This window comes from Cryptotermes secundus, unplaced genomic scaffold, assembly GCF_002891405.2.
Source record: "Cryptotermes secundus unplaced genomic scaffold, Csec_1.0 scaffold93, whole genome shotgun sequence".
NCBI classification, from domain to species: domain Eukaryota; kingdom Metazoa; phylum Arthropoda; class Insecta; order Blattodea; family Kalotermitidae; genus Cryptotermes; species Cryptotermes secundus.
Window position 1 is genome coordinate 418,152 of NW_019736393.1, and position 27,885 is coordinate 446,036.

Here is a 27,885-nt window from a genome sequence, read left to right on the forward strand (position 1 = left end):
AGCGTTCTTTATTTTTATATTTCTGTTCAGGAATTAAGGCAAAGAAATAAAGTGAAAAAGCTCTCTTCATTTGTCATAGCCACGTTAGCATCTGATGCGAATATGACTGACTTAAAAACATCTGAAACCCTTTATTCGATTTCAAACTGAAACCTTCGCACTAGTACTGCAGGTCCACGTTATACCGCGCCAAACGTCGAAAAATTCGACTCTGACAAGCATTGATTTATCTGAGAGCATATGACATCTGTTGGCATTTTTTCTGAACTACATAGACGTTGAAGAAAGCAGTCTTCTGGGATGTGGCACCGTGTAGATGTGCACGCTGCCACATCCTAGAAGACTGCTTTCTTCATAGTCACCGCCGTGAAAACCTCACATCTTACATAAACGTTATTCACCTGTACTTTTATATAGTCATATTGTATAACCACGGAATAAAAGAAGTTCAAAAACGTGGCTTAACACTGTAGGAAATAATACTGCAATAATAATGGACTGATTTAGATATACAAATGAAATGATGGTGACACTTTCGTAATATGCGCAGGTAAAATGGTGGATCACAATTAATGAGCCGATTAATATAGCATTCGGTTATGACGGCAATGAATCTCGCGCCCCAGGAGTGGACGCCAGGGGCATCGGGGGCTATCTTGCTGTCCACACCATAATCCGAGCCCATGCCAAAGCTTACCGCCTCTACGACAAGGAATTCAGGAGCAAACAGGAAGGTAGACTCGACGCATGACATTTGTGTGGGTGACTACGTCAGAGCTGGAAGGAGTGGAGTATATTTTCTCGTGTTTTACGTTTCCGAAACCTTATGCTAAAACCAACGAACATAAGCAGTGTATATGAACATATATCTACTTTTATTAAAAATAGCAGAGGTCCATATACCCATATGCCTTGCGCAGACGCAGAACTCCTCTCTTTCTTTGTTAACGGTCACCACCCGTGCAGAAATTATATTCCCTAAAATAAGTCTTAATAGTAAATTTGTTTGTCATGTGGTTAATGCTTTATTTTCGTGGGTTTATATTCTACAGATTTTAATATACTTGTACCTGATGTTGTGAATATATGTAAGGTAAAGCTGTCCCTGTACTTAACTAATTAAGCACTGTGCTATGGAGGTGTATGGGGGAGTGGATGTATAGATCCATATTTTCTGAACTTCGACACTAGTTGGGAGTGGTCAGCTTCACGCCCCTGCCACTTTACCCCCCCGGGGAAAGAGCCCCTGGTACCCGTTGGATATGAGGCTGGGCGTGCCTCAGCTCCAGTCTAGACGACGTGGAGAAAATTCTTGAGTCAACCGGAATTTCGACCCCTCAGTCGTCCAGCCCGTAGCCAGTCGCCATACTAATTACGCGAGCCCCGGCTCCCGGAAGTATATGTATGATGTGAAGAAAGATAACATGTAAAGCCATCCGTGTCACAGACCGTGGAGACTAATAGCTTTGTGAGATGTTGAAGCTCCTTCATTTTATTGACAATCGACTCACAGAATTCATTACAGATACGAAAGTATGTACATTTCGATGTCGGCTGAAACTTAACGCCATCTCTCAGACACGGAGAATAACTACATCCTCTTTGAATGAGAAAAACACACACAGTCAGTGAATCTTAATCGTCTTCCATTACACATACACATTACCACAACATAACACCAACAACACAATAACTGTAGGGTCAAAATCTGCCTTCAACTCTTCGCTTTTAGTTCCTTAGGAGAAGGGATTCGATTCCCGGTAGGGACAAAATATTCTCCTCTACATAACAGGTAGGCCGCCTTTGGGATCCACTCAGCTGCCCATACATTGGGAATTGGGGGGCTGCTTCTCCGAAGGTAAAGCGGCTAGGGCAAGAAGCTGACCCTTCACCTCCATCTACTGACGAGGTTAAGAATGGTGGAGGTATTCCTCCACCTCCCATACCCCGTCATGGAGGGTTCTTTATTAAGTAATCCCAATGTTAGAGTTACCTTTATCTTCAACAATTCTATTTTTCCATTGTATGAAATAAAATTATGTTTCAGGAAAAGTGAGCTTATCAATTCCCACCTGTTGGTTTGAACCGGTGTCCAACTCTACTGATGACGCGGAAGCTACGGAGATGCAGATGCAGCTAACAGTAAGTTCTCCTATGTCTGCAGACGACGGGAAGGTGACTTCCATAAATTTTGTCCTTTTTATGTTTCCACTTCGTGGCACATATTTCAACCAAATTTGGCATGATAATAGAGGACCTCTAGAGGCTTAGACTCTTAAAATCCCATTTTTAATTTAAGTATCCCCCTAGATTTCAGAAACCCCCTCCAAGAAAACGGATTTTTGCACATTACTGTCCGTCCTAGCGTATTCAGATCTTTTACGCTTAGGTCACGTCATAGCTCAAGCGGTTAGTCGCTGGCTTCCCACTGCGGCGGCCTGGGTTAGATCCCGGGTATGGTCAAGTGGAGTTTGTGGTGGAGAATGTGGCACTGGAGCGAGTTTTATCCGAGTACTTCGGTTTCCCCTGCCAATCTTCATTCCACCAAATTCTCCATCATCATAATCACCCGGAGCAGGTACAATAGGCCAATAACTGGCCGCCGTGTCGAGTGGACCCAGCTGAACTCCATCCATCTCTTACGTTTTATAGAACTTAGAGACAGAAAACAATTCCGTGTTACTGTATGTGCCTGACTGTTATAATTTTATAGATAATTAAATTTCAATTTTCCCGGAACGTCAATTCACAAGAAGTGCTGAAAAGTCGACAATTCAATTCTTGCATTAAAAAAAGTAGACAATAACTTCCACAATCATCTCTACTGATCAAGAAAAGAAAATTCCAGTAGATCCAATTACCGGGGAGAAATTCTTTAATATTACTCACCTCAATTCCTCCGAGCAAGTGCTCGGAGGAATTGTCTAAAATTAGGCCACGATTGATTATCATATCATTTATATGCCGATTATAGAGGGCTCTGACGATGGTTTGTAACACTCAAACTTACTGACTTTTTGCACTTCGTCAGTTTCCCTATAGTCTAAAGAACACAGTGTTTCAGGAATTAGATGTTTCCGTCTTCAGGCGAAAGGGTGGGAAGCACCTATTCTATAAAAACCTAACCTAGTTCTAGTTGTATGATAGCTCTTTCTAGCGGATAAATAGAGAATGTGCTTCCCACCTTTTCATCTGAAGAAGGAAACAGATCCAGTTTCCGAAACGTTGTGTTCTTTATAATACCAGATGCTGGATAAAGTAAAGAAGCTAAGTAATCTTGAGGATACATTACGTTTGTTAGTTTTCTACTGAGTTCTGTACTATTCATGAATGAATGAATGTATAAGGGGTAGGCCTCCTCGGCCCTTGCACCGTGACTACAGTGGTCTACTGTGCTTCCCCTTTTGATTATCCCCTCAGCAATCCTGCGCTTCAAATAAAGAGCAGGACTTTGTAAGTGGGGGCGTCGAAATAGTCACTTGGTTCCATAGAGTATTGACCCAAGTGACGCAATCTTAGATAAGCTAAGGCCTCACATTCACACAGGACATGTGTGGCTGTTTCTGCACTATTCAACTTCGGGGACTTTACTGGTGACTGTGTCAGGTTGATGACAAATGTGTGATTTTTTTATGTATAAAAGCATAAATTTTCAGCCAATTACAACTTTTATTTTAAGACAATTAAAAGGTTATAATTAAATTGTGATCACTATTGAATAGAATAATTACAATAGAGGCTGTAAGTGAAAATTTATACTTTTATATACATTTAAAATGCAACTAAAATACAACAATTCACTTTTAAATGTGTGATGTTATGACCATTCATAAACAACTCTTTTATCTCAGTTCGGTCTGTTCACCCATCCTATCTACAGTTCAGAAGGGGACTACCCATCGAGAGTAAGAGACATATTGGATAGGGTCAGTGCCGCACAAGGGCTAAGACGATCTACACTAAGACATTTCACAAACGAAGAAATTTTGAATATTAGGGGTAAGTAAAATTGTAACGATTGAAATATATATTTTTTGTATTGCTAGTGGGGTGGGACTAAGTCCCTTGTACTGCGGCCACTTCTGGCCTATTGTACCAGCCCCAGATGATAGGTAAGGGTGATTGTGGAGCAACTGGTGGAATGAAGATTGGCAGGGGAAACCGAAGTACTTGAAGAAAACCTGCCCCTGCCTCAGCGACACTTTGTCCACCACAAATCCCACTTGACCAGACCCGGGATCGAACCAAGGCCTCCGAGGTGGAAGATTTAAATAAAACACGATATTCTAATTGTTCTTTTAAAAAGATTTAAACAATGTTCCAATTATTTACCGTTTCACAATAGAATATTTGTTCTGGTAAGAAATTGTGTTCAATACAGTGCTGGAAAATTATTTTCTTAACTGTGGTAATATCACATCCCGTCTAGAAAACCGAGATTAACGGCCGTGGGGATCCGCTGCGCTGACCACACGACACCCTCTGTCCGCTAAAGTTGACACTAACTTTGACGACAAGCGGCGGTCGCTCGGTCGGTATAGTTCGCTTGAGGACTACAGGCGACGGAATTTTTGTTTTGTTATCGGTTATCTTTATGATTTCCTTGGTTTCTCTCGGTCTATGAAAGCTATGACATACCTGTACACCATACAAGACCGTCCTCCCTTCCTATTCAACGCCAGCTTCCGGAGCTGAAACATGTAACCACAGATTCAACTGATAATGTTACAGGAACGTACGATTTCTTTGGACTGAACTATTACTCACTCTGCTTTGTGAAGTCTCTCAGATCACTACACGACACAGCTACTTCAGAATTCCTCTACGCAGACATCACCGTCAGTCCCGAGTGGGCCACAGATGATCCAAATTTCAGGGTAAGAACTATCACTATGTCACTAAAGACGTATATATCTCTTGCAACGAACAAAACAAATTCCGTGGCTTGAATCCGCAAGCGAACTATACCGACTGAGCGACCGCCACTTTTTTAATTCGCTTAGCGGGGGGTGGAGTACAACTGGTTCCACTCGGCACGGCTGTCACTGAGTGGTCTATTGTAGCCTGCCCCGTGTGATTATGATGATGGAGAGTTTGGTGGAAGGAAGATTGGCAGGGGAAACCGAAGTAGTCGGAGAAAACCCGCCCCAGCGCCACGTTGTCCACCACAAATCCCACTTGACCCAACCCGGGATCGAACCCGGGTCACCGCGGTGGGAAGCCAGCGACTAACCGCTTGAGCTATGGCGCGGCCTAAAAAACCATGATTGCTGAAAATATTCTAAATATTAATTTTTCACGCTTAGATAAAGGAGAATGTAAATTTAAGGAAGTTATTTGAAGTGATTGGAATGAGTATAAACACGAACAGAAGTTTTCTTTAATCGCCCTTCAACCATTTTATTTTAAAATGAACATTTTTCTTGCAATATGGTAAAATCAGCTTTCTCTGCATATTTTTAAAGAAATTCTATACCAGTTTTAATCGTTTCTTGCATCCTGTTGTGTGTTTAATCAATAGTAGAGTCAATTTACTGACTACACAACACGTTTTTTATTATCACTACATGTTTCGACCTCAAGAGGTCATCCTCAGGTGTACGAACACGGCTGTATAATTACACGCCGTCACATTAGCTTTTTATTCGACCCTGTATCTTATCCAGACTTGCGCTCTTGAGGTAGAAACATGTAGTGATAATAAAAAACGTGTTTTCTATACCAGTAATATGGGTTCGGAACACGAAATTGTTTCCATTACAGGTAGCACCGTGGGGGTTCCGTAAATTGCTGAATTGGATCAAGAAGGAATACAACAATGTTCCAGTGTTTGTTACTGAAAATGGCTTCCCCGATGGCGGTGACATCCTGGATATTGGAAGAATTAAATATATTGTCGTAAGCAGTATAGCATCATCTCACACTGGCGTTGTAGCTGTGTCCGTCATTACACATTAGGAGAGCACTGGCTAAAGTATCCCCCTTTGTCCAGGATTTCTTAAAATCAGTTGACTGAAATAACGTTAATTTCTCATCATCTTCATGGAGTAGGCTATGCTCTGTCTGTTCCGTTATCTTGAAGATTATGTACTCGTAGATCTTTCCAAACTTAACTGTGGGCGCTCTGTGTTTGTTTGGTCTTCCTTTTTGGTTCTGCGTTAAAATTTTCTTCGTAAACCGTCTGTCTTCCGTTCGTAGAACGTGATATTTCCACTGTGTAATTTCTCACAACACACAAATATAATAAACTTCGCATAAGATGTAAAATGTAAAAAGACATTTTAAATATCTAACTGACAAATTCGATTTTGTGTGCGCATGCGTGCATGTTCTTATGGTTAAATGAGACCGAGCGCCTTAATGTTTAGGTCCCTAATTGGCCCAGATAGTTGAGAGAAACAGATCATTTGGTAAGGGAAACCGACGTACTTGAACAAAACCTACTCTTTTGCCAGTCTATCCATAAATCCCACATGAAATTAATTTGGATCCATCCCGGACCTCTGCGGCAGGAATTCTGTGACTAATCAGCAGATGTATGGTACAACAACAGATCAAAGGTAGGTCAATGGAATAGCCGCTGGCTTCCCACCGCGGCGTCCCGGGTTCGATCCCTGGTGTGGTCAAATGGGATTTGTGGTGGACAAAGTGGCGTTGGGGCAGGTTTTCTCCGAGTACTTCGGTTTCCCCTGCCAATCTTAATTCCACCAATTGCTCTACAATCACCCTCACCTATCATTTTGGGCTGGTACAATAGGCCAGAAATGGCCGCAGTACAAGGGACCTAGTCCCACCCCACTAGCAATAAAAACAATAGTTCAATGGAAGAACGAGGACTTGGGCGTGATTACGTGGGCTATAAAAAAGAACAGATATGACTCCAAACGTATAGGTTGTAAAAATTATAACATATCGTTTTATCCTATACGTCTCACATGTTTCCCTAACGACGAAACAGCATTTTAAGTTGGTCGCTTTAAACATTCGGTCTATACAGACTCTCCTAGAAACTTTTCGCACACAGAAACAGGAAGAAAACTCGCAGATTTATATCATAGATAACATGTGCAAAGATGAATTTATGTTTTTAAATTTAAATGGCGAGGGTATTCCAACTTATAGATTATTAATTACATTATTCATATTCCTTTAAAGTTTAGTCTGATGTGCACTGTCATTTCGGCCATTTTATATTTCTTAACCTCAAAGAGATTAACTTTCTAGAGGAAACTTACAACTTATTTTAATAAATGTTGTAAGAAATAAAACTATATTCTAAAATAAAATAGGTAGCAGAGTGCATATATTTTTACTTTCCGGAGTGTATCAGTTCAGTCCTCAACGTAAAAACTTTGTGTGTTCAGAGTCACATGAGCGAAATTGTGAAAGCAATCCATGAAGATGGCTGCAATGTGACTGGCTATACAGTTTGGAGTCTCATAGACAATATGGAGTGGGAAAAAGGATACACGTAAGTAACCTTTTTCATCAACATGCAACGCAGTTGATTCAAATCACAATGTTTTAAAAAAACAGTACAAGCTTCCCTGTACGTAATTTCTGAATGCTTTGTGCTATTTTGGAGGTGAAATATGCAAAAATAGGCGGAGAGACATAAACGACATCTTTGTAATGCATTTATTCTTTGCACTTACTGCAAGGTATGTGAAAATAGAACTTTGCCTATGTTTGTGAAGGCAAGACAGCAAGAAGACTGAAGCTGTTTTAGGAATAAAATGTTCGAAACAAAACAACACACTCCGTGGTTTCAGTCCGCAAACGAACTATACCGACTGAGCGACCGCCGCTTGTCAGTGAAGTTAGTGCCAACTTTAGCGGATAGGAGGTGTCGCGTATTCAGTGTAACGGATCCCCACGGCCCTTACTTTCGGTTTTCTAGACCGGAGCCGCTATTTCCTTGAAACAGCTCCTCAATTATCCTCACGAGGCTGAGTAGACTCCGTTCCAGAACCACCACTTCTCAGAAAATGTGGTAGCGCCGGGAATCGAACCCAGACCTCTGGGTCTGTAGCCAGGAACTCTGACCACTAGACCACAGAGACAGTCGTTCTCGGAAATACCGTTTTATAATAAAAGCACTAAAATGATACTTAAACGCATACTCATTCTACACTGGTAATGAATATTTATCATCTGAAAAGTGACTCACCCATTAAATGGTGTATAAATAGCATAAGTTGAGAGTATTGTTGTATATATGTGGATGCATTTTTGAATGGACCCACGTGTAACCACTGTTTTTTCTTTGGTTTTCTTGTGTGAAAACTTCAGTTGTACTGCACATGTTCTTGTATTTATATGGCATGCCGATCACAGTGGCCGCACGGTCTAAGGCATGAATTGTCTTCGCTCGCTCAAACGCTGGGATCATGGGTTCGAATCCCACTCAATTCCCTCAAGGTATGGATGTCTGGGATGCCTGTGAGTGCATTTATTCTGCTTTTGTATTGTCCTGTGTTTAGGTAGCGGCCCTGCGACGGGCTGATCACTTGTTCAAGGAGTCCTGCAGCTTGTGTAAAAAAGATTACGAAACTGAAGAAGAGGCTAGGGCCAAATAAAGGGCTGCAGAGCCATTAATGAATGAATGAATGAACAAATGAAATGAATTTATATGACTTATCCGACATCCTACAGTCGTCATTTTGACTAACTTTGGATCCAGTGAATGCGATTTAATGCAATAATAATGTAAAGAACTTGCATAAAATTTAGGAAGTTCTTAAATAGCTGCACAATTGAAGGATCTCAAGAAAGGCTCAGATCCATGAAATTACTTATGGAAGAAGTTATGAAAAATTAAAAAGCATTATGTTGGTGTCTCCACCTAATCGTGGTGAGGGGGTTTGAGTATGCCAAGGACCCTGAGAGCTATACCAGCGGTAGCGTAGCTACTGGCAGGGCCTCCCTTGCTGGACAGGTCAAAGGGTAGGCATCAGACGAAGAGAGACACCAAAAACTGATGCCGGAAGCAGCGTCATCAGTAGCGACTTGAAGCACAGAGCAAATGATGCTCGAGTTGGTTCAAGTTCGTATAGCAGCAGGCGTGACCAGAGTGGTTTGAACGGCTGCTGTACTGCGATGTGGAAAGCAAATGGAAAAACTACCACATTATCACTTTTCCTGGATAGTCTCTTTCCAAAAACAGAGATACCATATATGCGAGATGTTTCCTCTGGAGGCAAAACAATCCGGAGGTAAACTACTCCCCCAATCGGATCTCCGGGGGGGAGTGTTTCTAGAGGAAATGTCATGCAGGCGTTACAACAAGAAAAAGTGCGAAGATCAGAAGAAACAGCATGGATACAAGATTGGAACATGGAATGTCAGGACCTTGAATCAAGCAGGAAAATTGGAGAATTTGAAAACGGAAATGCAGAAGAATGAAGTGTCTGTGCTAGGTGTCAGCGAAGTGCGGTGGAAAGGACAAGGTGAAATAAGAAGCGGTGATTATACAGTGTATTATTCCGGAGGTGAACGGGCTGAAAGAGGTGTGGCAATAGTGGTGCATAAAAGTGTAGTGAGGAGTGTTGTTAAGAAGATTGCTTGTAATGACAGAATTATTGCTCTGAAGTTAAAGGCGGAACCGGTAGATATACTGATTATACAAGTGTACATGCCAACATCAGAGTATGAAGATGATGAAGTGGAAAAAGTGTATGACACAATTGAAGAAATTCTTCAGGAAGATGGAAGAGGAGACACAAACAGCATCATATTGGGAGACTGGAACAGCATTGTTGGAGATGAACCATATCAGAATATTGTTGGATCACATGGACTAGGAAGACGGAATCACAGAGGTCAAATGCTTATTGACTTTTGTGAACGAAATGGATTGATTGTTACCAACACTTGGTTCAAGAAGCCAAAGAGAAGAATTTACACATGGAAGGCACCTGGGGATTGGAAGAGGCATCAGCTGGACTACATCCTTGTGAAACATCGATTCAGAAACAGTGTGAAGGATGTGAAGACGCTTCCTGGGGCAGACATTGACTCTGACCACAACTTGCTGGTTGCCAAGTTCCGAACCAGGTTGAAGAAAATTATAGGATTTCGAAAGCGCAGACCCAGATGGGATTTGGAGAAGTTATATGCTCAAAGACAAAGCGTGCAAGAGACTCTAGAAGAGAAACTCGGTGCAATTGAAGGTGAAAGCGGAAATGCTGAAGCGCAGTGGAACGATATAAAAGAATGCATGTTAGATACTATCAGTGATTTGGTAGGTAAAGTTGAGAAGATAGCAAGAAAACCATGGGTTACACAGGAGATGATGAGTAAAATGGAGGAGCGAAGGAAATGGAAGAATGTCAACAATGAAGAAGGCAGGAGGAAATACAGGAGACTGAGGAATGAATTGAAAAGAGCCACGGACAGGGCCAAAAAGGAATATCTTGAGAAGATATGTAATGAGATTATGGAATTTCAAAGAACAGGCCGTTATGATTTGATGTACATGAAGACAAAAGAACTAGGATGGAAAGAGAATCATGGGATTCAAAATGTTGGCATCGAAGACTCCCAGGGGAATAGAATAGTAGATCAGAGGCAAGTGCTGAAAATTTGGGAAAATTATATTTCAGAACTATATGATCGACCTAATCGGCCAGAAACCTTAGAAGTTGAACCGGAAGAAGAAGTAGATACAGACGAGAAAGGACCATATATTTTACAAAGTGAGGTGGAAAAAGCTATCAAGGAAATGAGGAAGGGAAAGGCTACAGGAGATGATGATGTACCTGGAGATGTGCTCAAGTTACTGGGAGAAGGTGGTTTGAAAACACTGACAAAACTAATGAACACCATATATGAAAGTGGAGAGTGGCCCAAGGACTTTACAGAAGTTACAATGATTGCCTTAAAGAAAAAGACAAAAGCTACAAAATGCAGCGACCATCGCACAATAAGTCTTATTGCACATACAGCAAAGATAATAGCAAAGATACTTAAAAGAAGAATTGAAAGGAAAATAGAGGATGTACTTGGAGAAGATCAGTTTGGATTTAGAAGAGGAAAAGGAACCAGGGATGCAATTGGGATGATGAGAATTATAGCGGAACGAACTTTGGAGATAGATGAAGAACTGTGTGTTTGCTTCATAGACTGGCAGAAGGCATTTGACCGGGTAAACTGGACCAAATTAATGCAGATCCTGAAAGAAACAGGTATCGATTGGCATGAAAGAAGATTGATTAGCAAATTGTACATGGATCAGAAAGTTAGAGTACGACTGGACAGGGGGGAGACAGGAAGTGTGCAGATTGGAAGAGGAGTTCGACAAGGATGCTGTTTATCACCAATTCTGTTCAACTTGTACAGCGAATGCCTTACCAAGGAAGCTCTGGATGGGCTCGGTGACTTCAAAGTAGGAGGGCAAATTATTCAAACTGTGAAATATGCAGATGACCTTGTGTTAATGGCTAAGGAAGAAACTGTGCTACAGGGCATGATTGATAGACTAATTGAAATTGGAAGGTGCTATGGCATGGAAATGAATGTGGAGAAAACAAAAGTAATGAAAATTTCGAGACAACCAACCCCAGTCACAATAAAGATAGACCAAAAACAAGTGGAGAATGTGAAATGTTTTAAATATTTGGGTAGCTTGTTAACAGATGATGGAAGGTGTACTTGTGAAATTAAATCCAGGATTGCCATGGCAAAAGCTGCATTTAGCAAGAAGAAGAATCTTTTTACCAGCAAATTGGACTTAAATTTGAGGAAGAAACTAGTGAAATGCTACATTTGGAGCATAGCTCTGTATGGGGCTGAAACATGGACACTTAGGGCAGTAGATCAGAAACATCTGGAAAGTTTCGAAATGTGGTGTTGGAGAAGAATGGAGAAGATCAGTTGGACCGATTATGTGAGAAATGAAGAAGTGTTAATTAGAGTCAGTGAGCAGAGGAATATCCTACATGAAATAAGAAAACGGAAGGCTAATTGGATTGGTCATGTTTTACGCAGAAACTGCCTTCTAAAAGAAGCTATCGAAGGAAAGATAGATGGGCGGATAGAAGTGACAAGAAGACGAGGAAGAAGACGTAAGAAGATGCTGGATGACCTTGGGGACAGAAGAGGATACTGTCATTTGAAGGAGAAAGCTCTAGATCGCATTAAGTGGAGGAATTGTTTTGAAAGAGACTGTGGACCTGTCGTCTTGACAGATTACTGATGATGATGATGATGAAAAAACATGTCTTCAAGGGTTGAATAATCGTGAACCGACGAAAAAAAATTCCTGTACGATGGAATTAGTCATTCAGTTAATTACTAAGTCAACTAGCAGTTAATTCCTAGGTTAATTATCCAAACAGTAATTCAATCAAGTCAGTTAGTTAGTTAGTTAGTTATTGGAGAGGGTGGGTTTCCCCATGCACTTAGACCTGTATTGGTCCATTGTGCTTCCCTCTATGATTTCTACCAGTCTCTATATCCTACCGGTACTGGTGCTTACCATCAGTCTCGACCAGCCAGCGAGACCGGCTCTACTAGCTGAGAGGTATCTATAATGCTTCCCCCATCTACCAGAGGTATTAGAGACTGCTGTTGGGCGGGAAACGTCCGTAATTTGGCTCAGTGACCTCCTTTGGAGATATGAGGTTCTTTTACGTGCCGTAAAGCTACGACACGGGACCCACGGCTTAAAGTCCCTCCCGGAGGACTTGTTCCCTGAAATTTTCCGCCCTTAAAAATTCGACGATCTCCGCCGGGTATTTGAACCCGCGTACTACGAGTCATGAGGTGGGAACGTTACCTCTAGACTATGGAGGCCGCTAATCAAGTCAGTTAGTTAGGAATACAGGCAACAGGAATACAGACTAGCTGATTACTAATAACCTAGATATTTCCTCTTCAGTTTCGATAACTGCATGCGATACCTTGGCCAAGACTTAAAAGAGAAATGTTGAGCTTACATTAAAATTTTTAACACAGAACTATCATTGGCTATGACTTGAAGGTTTTTTGTTTGATTTTCCACAGAGAGAAGTACGGTTTGTACCACGTCAATTTCAGCGACCCAAACCGTCAACGTAAACCGAAGAGTTCTGCTTATATTTTCTCCGAAATTACGAGAAAGCGTGAGCTACCGAGATATTTTCTGGATATCACAGGAGAATTTTTGGAAATCATACCGTCTGAGATTATAAAGGAACGTAATGCTCAAATAAGCAATTCATCCTCGTCCCGTCATAACGCCGCATCCTGGGGTTGGAAGTTATTGACTTACAGTAAGGACTTCCTGATCATAATGTTGGCAACAGTGATCATCAGCTGTTTCGTCTTCAGATCAAGTTAATAGTTTATTTCATAATAGTGGAAACAACGCATGAAGGGGTCTGTTCCGTTTAATATTATTTTGTAGAAATACTGAAATTGTGATTTATAAAGTCTGCAGTATGTAAATATAGCGTGAAAGAGCCAATGACTGATAATGTTAGTGCCATACGCTAAAGAAAGAGGGGGAAAGGGTATTGACTAGCTACTGGTGGCGGTCTCTTGCGAACTCAGACGGAAACTGTAGGTCCTGCGAACAGCGGCATGTTTACCGATTTAGTGTGATTTGCTCTATATCTGGACAGATTGTTGTATGGACACTGGAACAATATATCCTTTTTGCGTTTTGACAACTAGACAAGTAAATAGGTAAGTTAAACACATTTGTTTTTTTTTCTCTGTTATTAAATCAATATTTCTGTGAATACATAGCTTTCCTGAACACAGTGGTATAATTTTTGTTTCCTCCCAGAGTTCTCGATCAAAATATTCTTCAACCTTGAGGTTTATTTTTTGCATGCTGTTCCTAGTCCCATCCTTCCATGTACTGACTGGTCACCCACGCCTGCTTTTCCCATGCGGGTTCCATTCTGCAACCTGTCTAGCAATTCTGCACCCCTCCATTTGCATGACGTGACCATACCATTTTAGTTCCTGTTCTTTTGTTTCCTGTAATATATATCCTTTCATTCTAATTTTTGTTCTAATTATTTCATTTCTAATTCTCTCCATTCGTGATGTCCTTGCCGAACTCCTTAGATGATCCAATTCTGTAGCTATTAATTTACGTCTGTGTTTCCGTTTTATTTACCATGATCAGCTCCATATGTTAATATAATTTTTACTATTGATTTTATATTAATAACACTGTTCAGTGTAAAATATTTCTATTCCATAAACCGAAACTGAGCATATCAATAACCCTTCTTGTGCCACCAATATTTGTTTTCGATTTCAAGGTCACGTAGCTATCTGCACGGACCACGTAGAGAACACCGCCCCCTAGTTACTCCATTGTTGCACGTTACGAATCTATTGCCTAGCAACGGACGTGTTTGCAGAGTGGTTTCTTAGAAATGGCTGTCTCTTCTGGCTTCACAATTCTGGCTTTCAGCAGTCATGCCGCAATATCAAGTTGTTCTTGCCGAATATTTAATTTTCAAGAATTTGCCTAATAACATGAATATGATCTATGGTTGATCTTCCTTTGGTGAAACCACTTTCTTCCTCATTTCCTTTCTTCTATATAACGCTTTTCTATATCATTTTCATTAAATTACTCAAGAACTTTATAAATGGATTTGTGATGCTGTTGCCTCTATAACTCTCCCGCTTCTATTTATTTGTTTATCCTATTTTCATTACTTGTTGAATGTTATCTCCCTGTACTAGTTTATTTAATAATTTCGTTACCAACGTTAACACTTTTTTTTTCACCAAATTTTATTAATTCTAAGTTGATATTGCCAGGTCCAGGAAATTTTCATTCATCATATTATTCATTACTTCATGATGGCAAAATACTCCTTTTTGAGCCATAGCCTTCCTTAGAAGATTCTTCCAGACTGCATCCGGCTTTTGCTTCTTTGGATTTCGCAACAGTAATTTGTTTACAGCCTTGCGTCCAACCCCCAACCCGAAGGACCAAGTCCCTGTATTTATATCCCCCAGGAACGGGGTAGCCCAGTTATATCCCCAGGCACTGCGTTCCTCTTTCCTTCGCCTTCTACGACACGTAGGGTTACGGTGGAGGTATTCAAACCCGCCTCCACACAGTGGTCATATTCTTTTCAGTAGTAAAGTAAGTAAAGTAAAGCTATCCCTGTAAGAGGCTGTAAAGGCTCGTAGGGTTGTGAGACGTCGAGGGTCCCACATTATCTAAACGATGGTGGTAAGGTTATCAGCCTTACGCGCCGGCCGCGCTTTACTCCCCAGGAAAGTTAATTCCTGGTACTCATTTCTGTTAGAGGCTGAGTCGACCCCAGGGCTATAGTGCGGCTGGAAGTATTACGTCAATTGAAAAAAAAAATCTAATGACCTCATCGGGACTTTAACCCGCGATCTTCCGGCTTGTAGCATAGCCCCTCAACCAACTACGCTACCACAAAATCATAATATTCAGAAAACTTTGACGATACCTGTGCCGTCATGTAAGAATGAATACTATTTTCATCATGTTGTGTTAATGAAGACCGCCTCTGTGGTCTAGTGGTCCGAGTTCCTGGCTACATATCCAGAGTTCCCGGGTTCGATTCCCGGATCTACCAGATTTTCTGAGAAGTAGTGGGTCTGGAACGGGGTCCACTCAGCTTCGTGAGGATAATTGAGGACCTATTTCAAGGAAATATCGGCTCCGGTCTTGAAAACCGAGATTAACGGCCGAGGGGATCCGTTAGGCTGACCACGTGACACCATCTATCCGCTAAAGTTAGCACTAACTTCGCCGACAAGCGGCGGTCGCTCGGTCGGTATAGTTCGCTTGCGGACTACAGGCCACTGAGGGTTTTTTTTGTGTTAAGGAATGAAGTCATATGGGGACCGCCTACGCATCAGGTGTTAATGAATTTAATAAAATCAAATTAACATTGAGAGAAGGTCTATATGAAAATTACTGTTGTTGTTCTCTGCCAGTACGTTTTGATCGTACACATCATCACCATACGGTTCATAAATAAATTACATGACCACTGAATTTCAAAATTAAACTGAATCCATTATTCAGAGTAGAAATATTCTAATGTTAAAGTAATGTGAATTGGGCAACCATAGTGTTCCTTGATACTTCGCACTTTTATATTTTGTGCTGTGAACTGCGTTTTCTCCGGCATATGTGTGTGTGTGTACGTATTATAACATTACGTAATAAGGACATGATAACCCTAGTTCTGGTTGAAAGAAACATTTTATCTGATTCTACTAGAATCTAAGAACCTGGACGAAAAATTTTTGAGAATAGGAGAATACTTGGGCCGGAGAGAGAAGAAGTGACAGGAAGTTGGAGAAAACTGCATAATGACGAGCTTCGTTGTACGCATCTCCAAGTACAGGGTTACTACAACTGATTCATTCCATTTCAAAACACTATACTCTCCAAAGTAGTATACATACGAACATGATTGGTACATGAAAAGAACCGCAAACTCACCAAGTTTACATCGTGATACACCAGTTGGCAGCATGAGTGCAGTGCCTCACAAAATGGCTACGAAGCTGGAAAAGAGTTTCTGTGTGTTGAAATATGCGAGATGTTCTTCTGTTATTGCAGTGCAGCGTGCATTCAGAGCAGAGCACAGAAAAGAACCGCCATGTAGACAGAGCACTGTGCGGTGGTATCGGCAGTTTAAGGATACTGGTTGTCTGTGTAAACGGAAACGCACGGGGCGACCAATATAGTGTTTTGAAATGGAATGAATCATTTGTAGTAACCCTGTTTAATTAGAATGATCAAATCAAGGAGGATGAGATGGGCAGGGCGTGTGGCATACATGGGAAAAAAAGAGGAATGCATATAGGGGTTTGGTGTTGAAAGCCAAAAGCAAATAGACTACTAAGAAGAATTAAACGTAGGTGTGAGGATGATATTAAAAGGAGATCTTAAAGAAATAAGATGGGGTGTTGTGAAATGCATTCATCTGGTTCAGGAAAGAGATCAGTGGCGGTCTTTTGTCAACACGGTAATGAACCTTCGGGTTCCGTAACGTATCGGTAATGGTAAAGGTTTACCCCCACTGTGTCAGTTGTTTAGCGCAGCAAAGCGATAAGTGTTACCTGTAGCTTCGAGGCAGCGATACAAGTTAATCAGATTGTTTCCAATTCTTTAATCAGAATGATTAACGACTTAGCATCTAAGACAAAGGAACCAACATTTACTGATGCTACATCTAAACTATATAATTGTTTTACAGTAACATTAGAATTAGTTGCTGTGAATTGTGTAATTATCCAGCATTTGAGGTTTTCACAGCGGTAGTTAGGAAGACTAGTGTCTTCTGGGATATCAATTCGTGTGGTCCTTTGAAATTCAACAGATATTTGGCTCTGCTTCCCACCTGCTTTCCCGGCATATTTTTCGAACCTGAAGATGGAAGCGACATGATCCACCGAAATGTCGGTTGACTCTCAACGGACCACAGGGTGTTACATGCCAGAAGATGCAACTCTAGTGTAAATTATGTTCAGTCATAATAATGATTTAGGTTGTATCGAGGATGTTAGCTCCATCCTCGCTGCAGTGAATCCACGAGATGTCATAGTTTACAAGCCGAATTTCTTGCGATTAACCTTGAGCTCTGTGACTGGACTACGTTAGCACCAAAGAAAGGGGGATTAACGATCAAACGACGTAGGCAACAGTGGTGACGTCGGCCGGTTGAAGACGGGAACAGCTGCACAGAAAACGCCGATTAATACGAGGAAGAAGTGTCCATTTAAGTGAATACATGAGAATCCCGAAAGATGTCAAGCCTCATTACCGAACTTCGTGACGTCATGTAGTGAAGCCTTTTCTTTTAATGTTGTTGTATCCCGCGGTTGAGGGATAAGGTTGGCCTGGGGCGAGCGGATCCCTTGGGAGGCAGAATGGGGTGTACCTCTCAGCAGTTGTAATATAACTGAAGTTTTATTACTAACAAATGAATTACAGGATCTTGCTGGAAACGTAGAAGTGGTTATCTGCCTAAGCTACGGGCAGTACCGACTATTAGAATGACATACAAGTAGTCTCAGCTAGTTGAATGATCTAAAAGCACTTGGGGCGTCAGTCCTTGGGGTTTTATACTACAATTAAAGACTGAGTCCCGGATTATGCCCAAATATGGTTACAAAAGTAGTCACTTGAACTTCAATCTCGGCTGCTGTATTATTCCCAGCGCTGTGCGGGCCCTCACTCCAAATGTGACGTAGTGTCTCGGGTCACAAGTTCAATTGATATCCGGCCGGCTGACAAACACTTTTGGGGAAGAATACAGTTTACACAGCTTATACATATATTCTGTTAAAATAATCCAATTATATGCAATACCTTGGTATTTGTACCTATTTCTACAGGTAATTTAATATCATCATTATATGCAATACATCCCTTCTAGACCCCTATACAACACAGTTTACATGCCGAATTTCTTGCAATTAACCTTGAGCTCTGTGATTGGACTACGTCAGCACCAAAGAAAGGGGGATTAACGATCAAACGACGTAGGCAACAATGGAGACGTCGGCCGGTTTAAGACGGGAACAGCTGCACAGAAAACGCCGATTAATACGAGGAAGAAGTGTCCATTTAAGTGAATACATGAGAATCCCGAAAGATGTCAAGCCTCATTACCGAACTTCGTGACGTCATGTAGTGAAGCCTTTTCTTTTAATGTTTTCAAATGGCCTACTGAAATATTTAAAAACGAGCTCTAAAGTAAAATTGTCCCCATGCTTAATTAACTAAGACCACACCATTCAAGCTACATATTTGCGGATCTAGAAACTGTGCTATGGTTTCATGTTGTCCTTTGGGTTATGGCAAATTCTAGTCTGGTACGTGCTGTAACGCGGCAGACCACAATATGAATATTAATCACCGTGAAGATTTAAAATGCTGTATTTCACAGAGTTCTATACGCTCTTAGGGAATGTAAGGCAAAAGGTAAATCTGGCCCTGTGCATAATCAGTTAAGCACCGTGCCATGACATATGGGATAGTGGAGGTATAGCTCCAAATTTCTTGACGTCGGCGCCAGATGGAGGTGAGTGGTCAGCTTCAGGCGCCTGCCGCTTTACCCCGGGGGCACTGAGTGAAGATAAGAAGGTAGAGTTATCTCTCTGCGTGATTAAACACCACGCCATGAAGACGTATGGGTAATGGAGGTATAACTTATCACCAGGTGGAGGCGAGCAACCAGCTTCCCGCCTCGGCCACTTTACCCACGGGGGGAAAGAGTACTCTCTGGATGGGCTGGGTGAGCCCTGGACCCTGTCTGGATGTGTCAGAAGAGCAACATCTCTTGTCCGCGTCGCAATCAAACCCTAAAATTTCAGCAGCCCAGCCATTAGTAATAATTGCTATATCGACTCAGCGGTTCGGGCTCTCCTTTACGGTCCCGGTGCTGTACAGAATTAGACTTGTATGAAGTGCTAATGTGACCGCCACTGTGGTCTAGTGGTTAGAGTTCCTGACTGCAGGTCCAGAGGTCCCGGGTTCGATTCTCGGCGCTACCAGATTTTGTGAGAATTAATGGGTCTGGAGCGGGGTTCACTCAGCCTCGTGAGGATAACTGAGGAGCTATTTCAAGGAAATAGCGGCTCCAGTATAGAAAACAGAAGAAAACGAAGACAGAACACACACACACATACCCAGGAAGCCCAACAGTATAACACACGCAGTCGCAGGAGCACGACACAACAAAAGCACAACACACAAGATAGTGAAGGAGTGCTCCAACAAAGGAGAATGGGCGTGACTGACGTAGTGAGGGGCGACGTAGCGATATGGTATCCTTAACAATTTTAATATTTTTAACGTTTGACAATGTATATGATAGATACATATTTTAGTTATTTTAATGTGTGAACATGGCATGCAATGAACTGGTTTGACGTGGATAAGTAAGCACCTGAAGATGGCATTATTATGCCGAAACATGTAGTGCGAGGGAGAGAAGGAAATAAATGAGTGTATGCACTGCAAGACGGATTAAATAAATCATGGACTTAAATCAGTGCAACAGAACGCTAAAATATAACAATAGAAAACAGAAATGAACGGCCGTGGGGATTTCTTGCTCTGACCACGCGACACCATCTATCCGCTAAAGTTGGCACTAACTTCGCCGACAAGCGGCGGTCGCTCGGTCGGTATGGTTCGTTTGCGGACTACAGGCCACAGAGTTTGTTTTGAAGTGCTAATGTGGGTCTTGTTTCCAAGTAATGGTATATTGATATACGTTGTGCTGTCAGCTTTTCGCTTATACCGTTTCCCTTTTTAAGATGGCCAGTGAGCGACCCAGTGATACTTATAGAGAACGTCCATATGTCGATGTCTGATTCGCCGAGTGACAGCCAATCGAGAGTGAGACAGAAAACAGGTCTTTAAAACAGATCTCCTGGTAGCGGAGCCGGGATAGCATAGCGACTGGCTACGAGCTGGACGACCAAAGGGTCGGAGTTCCAAGTCCCTTCTCCATGTCGTCCAGACGCTCTGGGACCCATCCGGCCTCCTATCCCACGGAGGTAAAGCGGCCCGCTGCTTAAAACCGATCACTCACCTCCAACTGGGCAAGAAAATGTGGATTTATACATCCACGCCCCAATATGCCCTCACGGTATAGTGTTTAATTAGTTAAGCACAGGGACAACAATACCTTTACCTCTTCTCCTGGGAGTACTGAACATGACTGCGACGAATAACAGACCCATCCTCTCGTCAGAGAGGGCACCCCGCATCGACAAAACCGTAATTAAAATTTGGTCATGAGACTCAGATGGGGCTTGACACCAAGGCGGGCAGATTGACCACTGGTAGTGACGTGACTTTAACTTTGAGCAACGAACGAGTGGAATGTCTGGAACTGCGTGAAATCTGAAAGGAAGGTCCAGTCCAAGGGGAAAGTGGGTAAGAGAGAAGAAGGAAGTAAAGGATAGAATCCGGGTTGGTTAAAATCACCTGAAATAGGGTTAATATTAACACCGATCTCCCGTGAAGGCATGAAATCGTATCATATACGAGTAAGGTCGTTGTAATTCACTATCGAAACCACAGATCTAGACGGAAATGGTTTTGCACGCTATGTCATAATTTTTTTTCAAAGCCATGCTTATCTTTAGCGATGAGAGGTTTGCGCGTGGACATTTTTATTTCCACACCACTGGCTATCAGTTGTTTTGCTAACAGGGCCAGTTAAGAACAGTGGACGGCAAATTCACAGTAACAGAGGGCACTCAATACGATTAAGAAGAGTTTTAATGTTTTGATTTATACTGTCATTTGATTGCGCGACTATAGGCGGGATTTGGATTGGTAATTGGACTGGACCTTTAAACAAATCGTGACTACATTTTACATATCGCTATCACACATAGACTATTGTTCTTAGTCACGATCTTCACTGCGTTGCTGGGTAACGGCTTCCAACGACGGACGTTCCCCTTCCTCTGGGTTCCCGAATTCTCATCGACCGCAGGTACTAGCTTCTGCAACTCTCAACTGACTGACTGACTGCCTGCAGATTCTCTCTCGAGTCTGACTATTCGACTGACTGCTAATCAAAGTCAAAGTCAAAGTCAAATTATGTTACGACTGACGGTCAGTCGGCCAGTCTGTCTTGGTGTCAAGCCCCATCTTGGGCCCAGAACCACATTTTTATTACTCTCAGACGGTTGTGGGTTTGTTGATGTGGGGCGAGTCTGTCGTTTACAATTGATACTGGTCCTCGCCGGCGCAGTACTTTCGGGTTCGAGTGCCACGGGACTCATGACCATATTTTACTGTCTCAGATTCGAGGCTCCTCCAACCTGGTGGGCCAGGTCCCCGTATTTACACCCCCCAGGAACAGGGTGGCCCAGTTATAGCCCCAGGCACTGGGTTCCGTTTTCGTCGCCTCCTACGACTCGCAGGGCAACGGTAGAGGCATTCGAAGCCCTCCGCGCGGGGATTCACATGACAACTGGTCCTCGTTTATAGTTCTGGCACAGACTTCACGGAGAACACCGCTTCCAACAGTTCCTCCATCATTGCTTTGGCACGTTGCTTAGCGATGGATCTGGTATTGCTGCGTACTTATGAATCTGTTGCCTAGCAACATGCATGTTTATGGAGCCGTTCCCCAGCAACGACTGTCTCTGTTGGCTTCACAATTCTGGCTTTCAGCAGACATGCCAGAATATTTAGGTTGAAAATAAGGGTAAAGTTATCCTTGTGCTTAATTATATGAACAAACACTATACCATGAAGGCATTTGGGAGATGGGAGGTATAGCTCCACCATTCTTAACCCCGACACTAGATGTAGGAGATTGGTCAGCTTCACTCCCCTGCTGCTTTATCCCCGGGGAAAGAGCGCCCGGTAAATATATGGTAGGAGGCTGTGTGGGCCCCCAGAGACGGTCTGGAAGCTACAGAAAAGATAAATTTTCCTTGCCTCTGCCGGGAATCGAACCCCGATCGACCAGCCCATAGTATAGTCTGTATACCAACTGAACTATCCCGGCTCATAATGTTGAAAGTCTACGAAGTAAAGGCAGCAGTCGTGATCAATATTAATGTAAGCCGCGTTAAAAGGAGACTTATTAGTTGTTTTCAGACGCTGCATCCATCGCCGATATTGTGCATTAACGGATGAAATGACAGGGTAATTAATGAATGGTGACATATTTGTACAAGTGGGAATTACCTATCTCGCAATGCTAGCCTGGTATACACACGAAACACCCAAGGATAAATGATCCACTGACGAGATTCAAGCTACGTTTCCTGCAAGCAAGTCACATTCTAACCGCCGTTAGGCCAGTGCAGATATAATTTTCTTAGTGAACGTCTTGATCTCTGGCATTAAGGGAGAAACACAGACTGAGGGTGTTTGAGAACAGGGTGCTGAGAAGAATATTTGGACCGAAGAGAGATGAAGTGACAGGAGGTTGGAGAAAACTGCATAATGAGGAGCTTCATAACTTGTGATCTTCTGCAAGTATAATTAGAATGATCAAGTCAAGGAGGATGAGGTGGACAGGGCATGTAGCACGAATGGGGGAGAAGAGGAATGCATATAGGATATTTGTCAGAAAGCCAGAAAGAAAGAGACCACTGGGTAGACCAAGGCGTAGGTCGGTGGACATTATTAAAATGGATCTTAGAGAGACAGGATGGGATGGTATGGATTGGATTGGAATGATCTGGCTGAGGATAGGGCCCAGTGGAGGGTTCTTGTGAACACGGTAATAAACCTTCGGGTTCGCTCGGAAATTCTTGAGTAGTTGAAAAATTGGCGGTTCCTCAAGAAGGACTCAGCTCCATAAGTAAGTGAACGTTGTTCCGCAGGTTCATCGTTCTAAAGAATACGGTAAAGGCAAACTTATTTGAGGTGCATCTCAACCGTATCTCTTTTGCGACATATGGGCAGTTAGCGTCAGCTGTTAGGACTTGGTGGCATTGGTCGAGATTAAGCAGGACGCAGGGGCTTTCATATGAGTTAACTTGAATTCAGAACAGGAGGATGTTGGTGTGCTGTGGCAGATCGGTCGATTGTTTGAAGTGGGTGTGGGTTGGAGGCTTCAGGTTGAAGAATGATTCTCCAGTTTCCGCTTCCACTTCCTTTTAACACCACTCTCCTTTCGAGACGACGCCAGAGTTCTCTTACCCTCGCCTCGTAGGAGGCATGGTGTTGGGCCGGCCAGTGTACAGGCGATGCTAATGTTGGATATGTGCCACAAACATGTGTGTTCCACAAATAGCAGATACACCACGACGTCTCACAACCCTATGGGTTGTTAACAGGTATAGACTTTTAATAACTTACGAATGTACAGAATAATCGCAAAGACTTCACGTTATTAATCTAAGGTTTCTGTACGCCGCGACAAAAACACTGCTCTCCTAGACTTCGCGTGTTTCTGAGCGTTCATGCCTTGTTTACAGATATTTGGCAGGGCTTCTACATACACACGATAAACAAAAACTCAAAAGAAATATAGGCATATATCCATCAAGGAGAATAACCCTGCGTGTACATAACTGTACCCAAAGACAGTGGCTATACTGCTTATTACAAAGAATTTCTCGTGCGTAGGTGAAGTGGTGGATCACTATCAGCGATCTGCACAGGACACAGCAAGCCGCAGTCATACGCCTCTGCCGTGAATGGCAGTCGAACCCGTAGTTCCCGAGTACAAGACAATACACGCCTTAGATAACGCGGCCACTGCGACGGGCAAGCCAACTCAGTTAAACTAACGGTGGCTCTGAATCATGCAGAAGAATATTATACGAACCCGTTATGGAATAATTGTCTGTCCTGATAGTGCAATGCCAACTTTAGCGGAGAGAGGGTGTCGCGTGATCAGCGCAACAAATCCCCACGGCAGTTAATTTCGGTTTTCTAGACCGGAGCAGCTGTTTCCTTGAAATAACTCCTCAATATCTCAATATCCTCACGAGGCTAAGTGGACCCCGTTCCAGACCAGCACTTCTCAGGAAATCTGATAGCGCCGGAAATGAAACCCGGACCTCTGGATCTGTGGCCAGGAAATCTGACCACTAGATCGCAGAGGCGGTCGCACTAACTTCGCCGACAAGCGGCGGTCGCTCGGTCGGTATAGTTCGCTTGCGGACTAAAACCACGGAGTTTGTTATTTTGTTTTTGATAGTGCAGTGTTGAAGGATTGTACAGCTTCTATGAGATTTCGTTACTACCAAATGTTTTCAAATCAATTAACATGTCAAATACCGTAAATAAATATTTACTTTGTTGAAAATGTAATTTGTAGTCCTATTTATGTATAATGGGGACATTAAATTGTGGTCTTCTGCGTTATGAGATTGTCTAGTCTGGTAGGTGTTTACCAAGGTTTCGGAGTAAACATGCTGTCTCAATCTTCAAGACGGAAATCTGTTTATATAGGTCTTATGTTTATATACGTAGAATCATTCCAGTTGTTGAAGGATTTATGATCTAAATGCGCAATTCGAGCGATTACTGATAAGCGTGATGGTATATATTTCTAAATTTGGTGTTCTGTAAGAACCCCACACTGGCTGTGTTTAATATACAAATACTATTCTCGCCTCAGATCCGAAAATATCTTAAATTAATTATATTCTGGTGTCACAATAACAAAACATGGGAACATATATTCCATTCTTTGGCATGGCTTCGAACACTTTCACCCCAACTATTTCCGTCATAATAACAGAACTTAAGAATTAATTTCTCTTCTTTGGAGTGGCTTTGAACAATTTCTCTATACCGTATTTACGCATGTATAGGCCGCGTGCGTGTATAGGCCGCAGCACAATTTTCAGACAGAAATTATAGAAAAAATAATTTTCTTGGAATTTTATTTCAGGAGTAGAAATTATTCCGAAATTTTTATGAATATAATTTTTTTTTAAATGAAGTGTGATTTCGAATATTTCGAATATAAGCCGCACCCCAGTTTTCCTCTTGAATTTTTGGCAAAAAATGTGCGGCCTATACATGCGTAAATACGGTATATTTCCACCCTTCCGTAACTGCTAGGTAAAAGGAAAAGTTGTGCATGTGCTTAAATAATTAACCACTACGTCATGAAGAAGTATAGGGGAGTGGATGTATAGATCCGCGTTTTCTTTACCTTGGCACTAGTTCGAGGTAAGTCGTCACCTTCACGCCCCGGCCGCCTTAACTCCGCGGAAAGAACCCTTGGTAACCATTGGCTAAGAGGCTGGGTGGGCCCCAGAGCCGGTCTGGACGACATGAAGAAGTGAAAATTTTTGCTCCCAATCGGGACTCCAACTGTGACCCCTCGGTCGTCCAGCCCATGGCCAGTCGCCATATTGGCTGTGCTATCCCAGCTCTTGTGACTGCTAGGTGTGTGTGTAATATAAACTGAGTAATTCTCTGAACATAATGGCTTGGTAGACAAATCCCCAACTGTACTGATAATTGAAGGCAAGTGTTTCTCAACCTTTGTTTATAAACTACTTATTAAAAAATTATTTTTAATTACCCCAACATTTTCAAACACAATTTTTTCTACCATTGCAACACATTTGTTAAACAATTTAATTGATGTAAGATTTGAGGCTTTCACGGCGGTGACTATGAAGAAAGCAGTCTTCTGGGATTTGGCACCGTGTATATGTGGTGTTAACCGACGTTTCGGAGGAACGTATCGCCTCCATCTTCAGGGTAGAAGAAAAAATATAAGAAATCTGCAAGCGAAGAGACCGTGAGAACCGGTAAAAGCAGACTGTGTTGGAAATATACACAGCTATGTGAGATCAGAGCTAGAGCAGAGCAGAGCTATACACATAGCTGTGTATATTTTCAACACAGTCTGCTTTTACCGGTTCTCACGGTCTCTTCGCTTGCAGATTTCTTATATTTTTTCTTCTACCCTGAAGATGGAGGCGATACGTTCCTCCGAAACGTCGGTTAACACCACATATACACGGTGCCAAATCCCAGAAGACTGCTTTCTTCAATTTAATTGATACTAGTTATTTAGAAGAAACTGCTTGTAGGCCATAAATTTGCCATTCTACTTGTATGAAAAGGATACAAAAAACAAAAATTCAAGAATTTTAGTTGTGTTTAGTTACTGGCAACTAATGGTCATGATGTGAAGAAAGGTAGTTACATTTAACATAAAAGAAAAGTTTGTAAAATGTGCCACCCCAAAAACCATGCCGCCCAGGCAGCTGCTTGGTTCGCGTGTGTTGTCACGGCAACTGTGGACATGGAAGTCCTGTACAATGTGATTTTCCTTTGTCAACTTGATACAAAGAATATTTGGGAGTGTTAAATCCACTATCCCACCAACAGAATTTGGCATCTCGGTCAGTCTTCTATGTCATGAGCCTTAATCACCTGTTGCACATTTTGTTGCAGGGATGCCTGGGTTGCTGTGGTATGTAGGCGCCCTCTTAGCCTGGGTGAATGGAAGACCACCTAAGGACATCTCCACACTGGCAGTCCCCAAGAATTTTATGTTGGGCACAGCCACATCAGCCTACCAAGTTGAAGGGGCGTGGAATGAAAGTGGCAAGTTTTCAGCTATTTTAAGAATACTGAACTAATATTATTAATAAAGTTAACATCCTTCATATGTACAGATTGTATTCTGTCAAACAACGCCACTTAGGAGCTGCTATATATAAATTAAACTTTAATAATATAATATTAAATACGGGTAAGTGCAGACAGGTTGAAGAAAAAAGGCTTCTAACGTCACTGGGTCAGCCTGTATATCTTCTTCCCATATTTCTTCTTACAAATAATAATAATAATAATAATAATAATNGGATTTGTGGTGGACAAAGTGGCACTGGGGCGAGTTTTCTCCAAGTACTTCGGTTTCCCCTGCCAATCTTCATTCCACCTAATTCTCCATCATCATAATCACCTGAGGCAGGCTACAATAGGCCAATCAGTGGTCGCCGTGCCGAGTGGACCCAGTTGGACTCCACCCCCCCACTAAGCGAATGAAAAAAAAGAGTAACCTGTTTCTGTCTATCACCACCTTCCTCTGAGTGACTCAGTTTATTTGGTTTCTTTTTGGACCATCATCAGGCAAATATTTGTATAAAAGCATCTTCCATTTTGCAGAGTACAGAAGGGCAAATCTCAAGTTTTACCAAATTCACTTCACCAAATTCTACTAACTTTGTGCTAATATGTGTATGTTTAATTCTTCAGATGTGCTACACATCATTCCAGTTACTGATGTGGACAGACAGACCATCAAGCAAAGCAAAGCAAAGCAAAGTGAAATTAATCCTAGACACCAAAACAAAACAAGCTTAAACCCCTGGAAACAGGTGCATCCCCAAATTTTGTCAAACGCTTTCAGAATAATTATATTTTTTTATTTTCTCACATAGTACATAATATTTACCAGAAAGTGT

At 42.1% G+C, this 27,885-nt stretch overlaps 1 protein-coding gene across 6 annotated transcripts in view; it reads left to right on the forward strand.

Moving 5' to 3' along the window:
* LOC111869743 (myrosinase 1) overlaps nt 1-27,885 on the forward strand; it is a 52,952-nt gene that overhangs the window by 8,039 nt on the left and 17,028 nt on the right. For 2 of the 6 annotated variants that reach the window (XM_033753546.1, XM_023861476.2), the window contains 7 exons: nt 551-734; nt 2,048-2,142; nt 3,852-3,999; nt 4,732-4,877; nt 5,764-5,898; nt 7,365-7,471; nt 13,006-13,667. In XM_033753546.1, the coding sequence (XP_033609437.1) occupies nt 551-734; nt 2,048-2,142; nt 3,852-3,999; nt 4,732-4,877; nt 5,764-5,898; nt 7,365-7,471; nt 13,006-13,321 (1,131 nt within the window). In that variant the 3' untranslated portion in view covers nt 13,322-13,667. Of the gene's footprint in view, nt 1-550; nt 735-2,047; nt 2,143-3,851; nt 4,000-4,731; nt 4,878-5,763; nt 5,899-7,364; nt 7,472-13,005; nt 13,669-23,508; nt 23,776-26,869; nt 27,023-27,885 lie in introns of those variants that run through there. The other 4 variants (XM_023861480.2, XM_023861479.2, XM_023861477.2 and 1 more) reach the window with 4 other exon arrangements.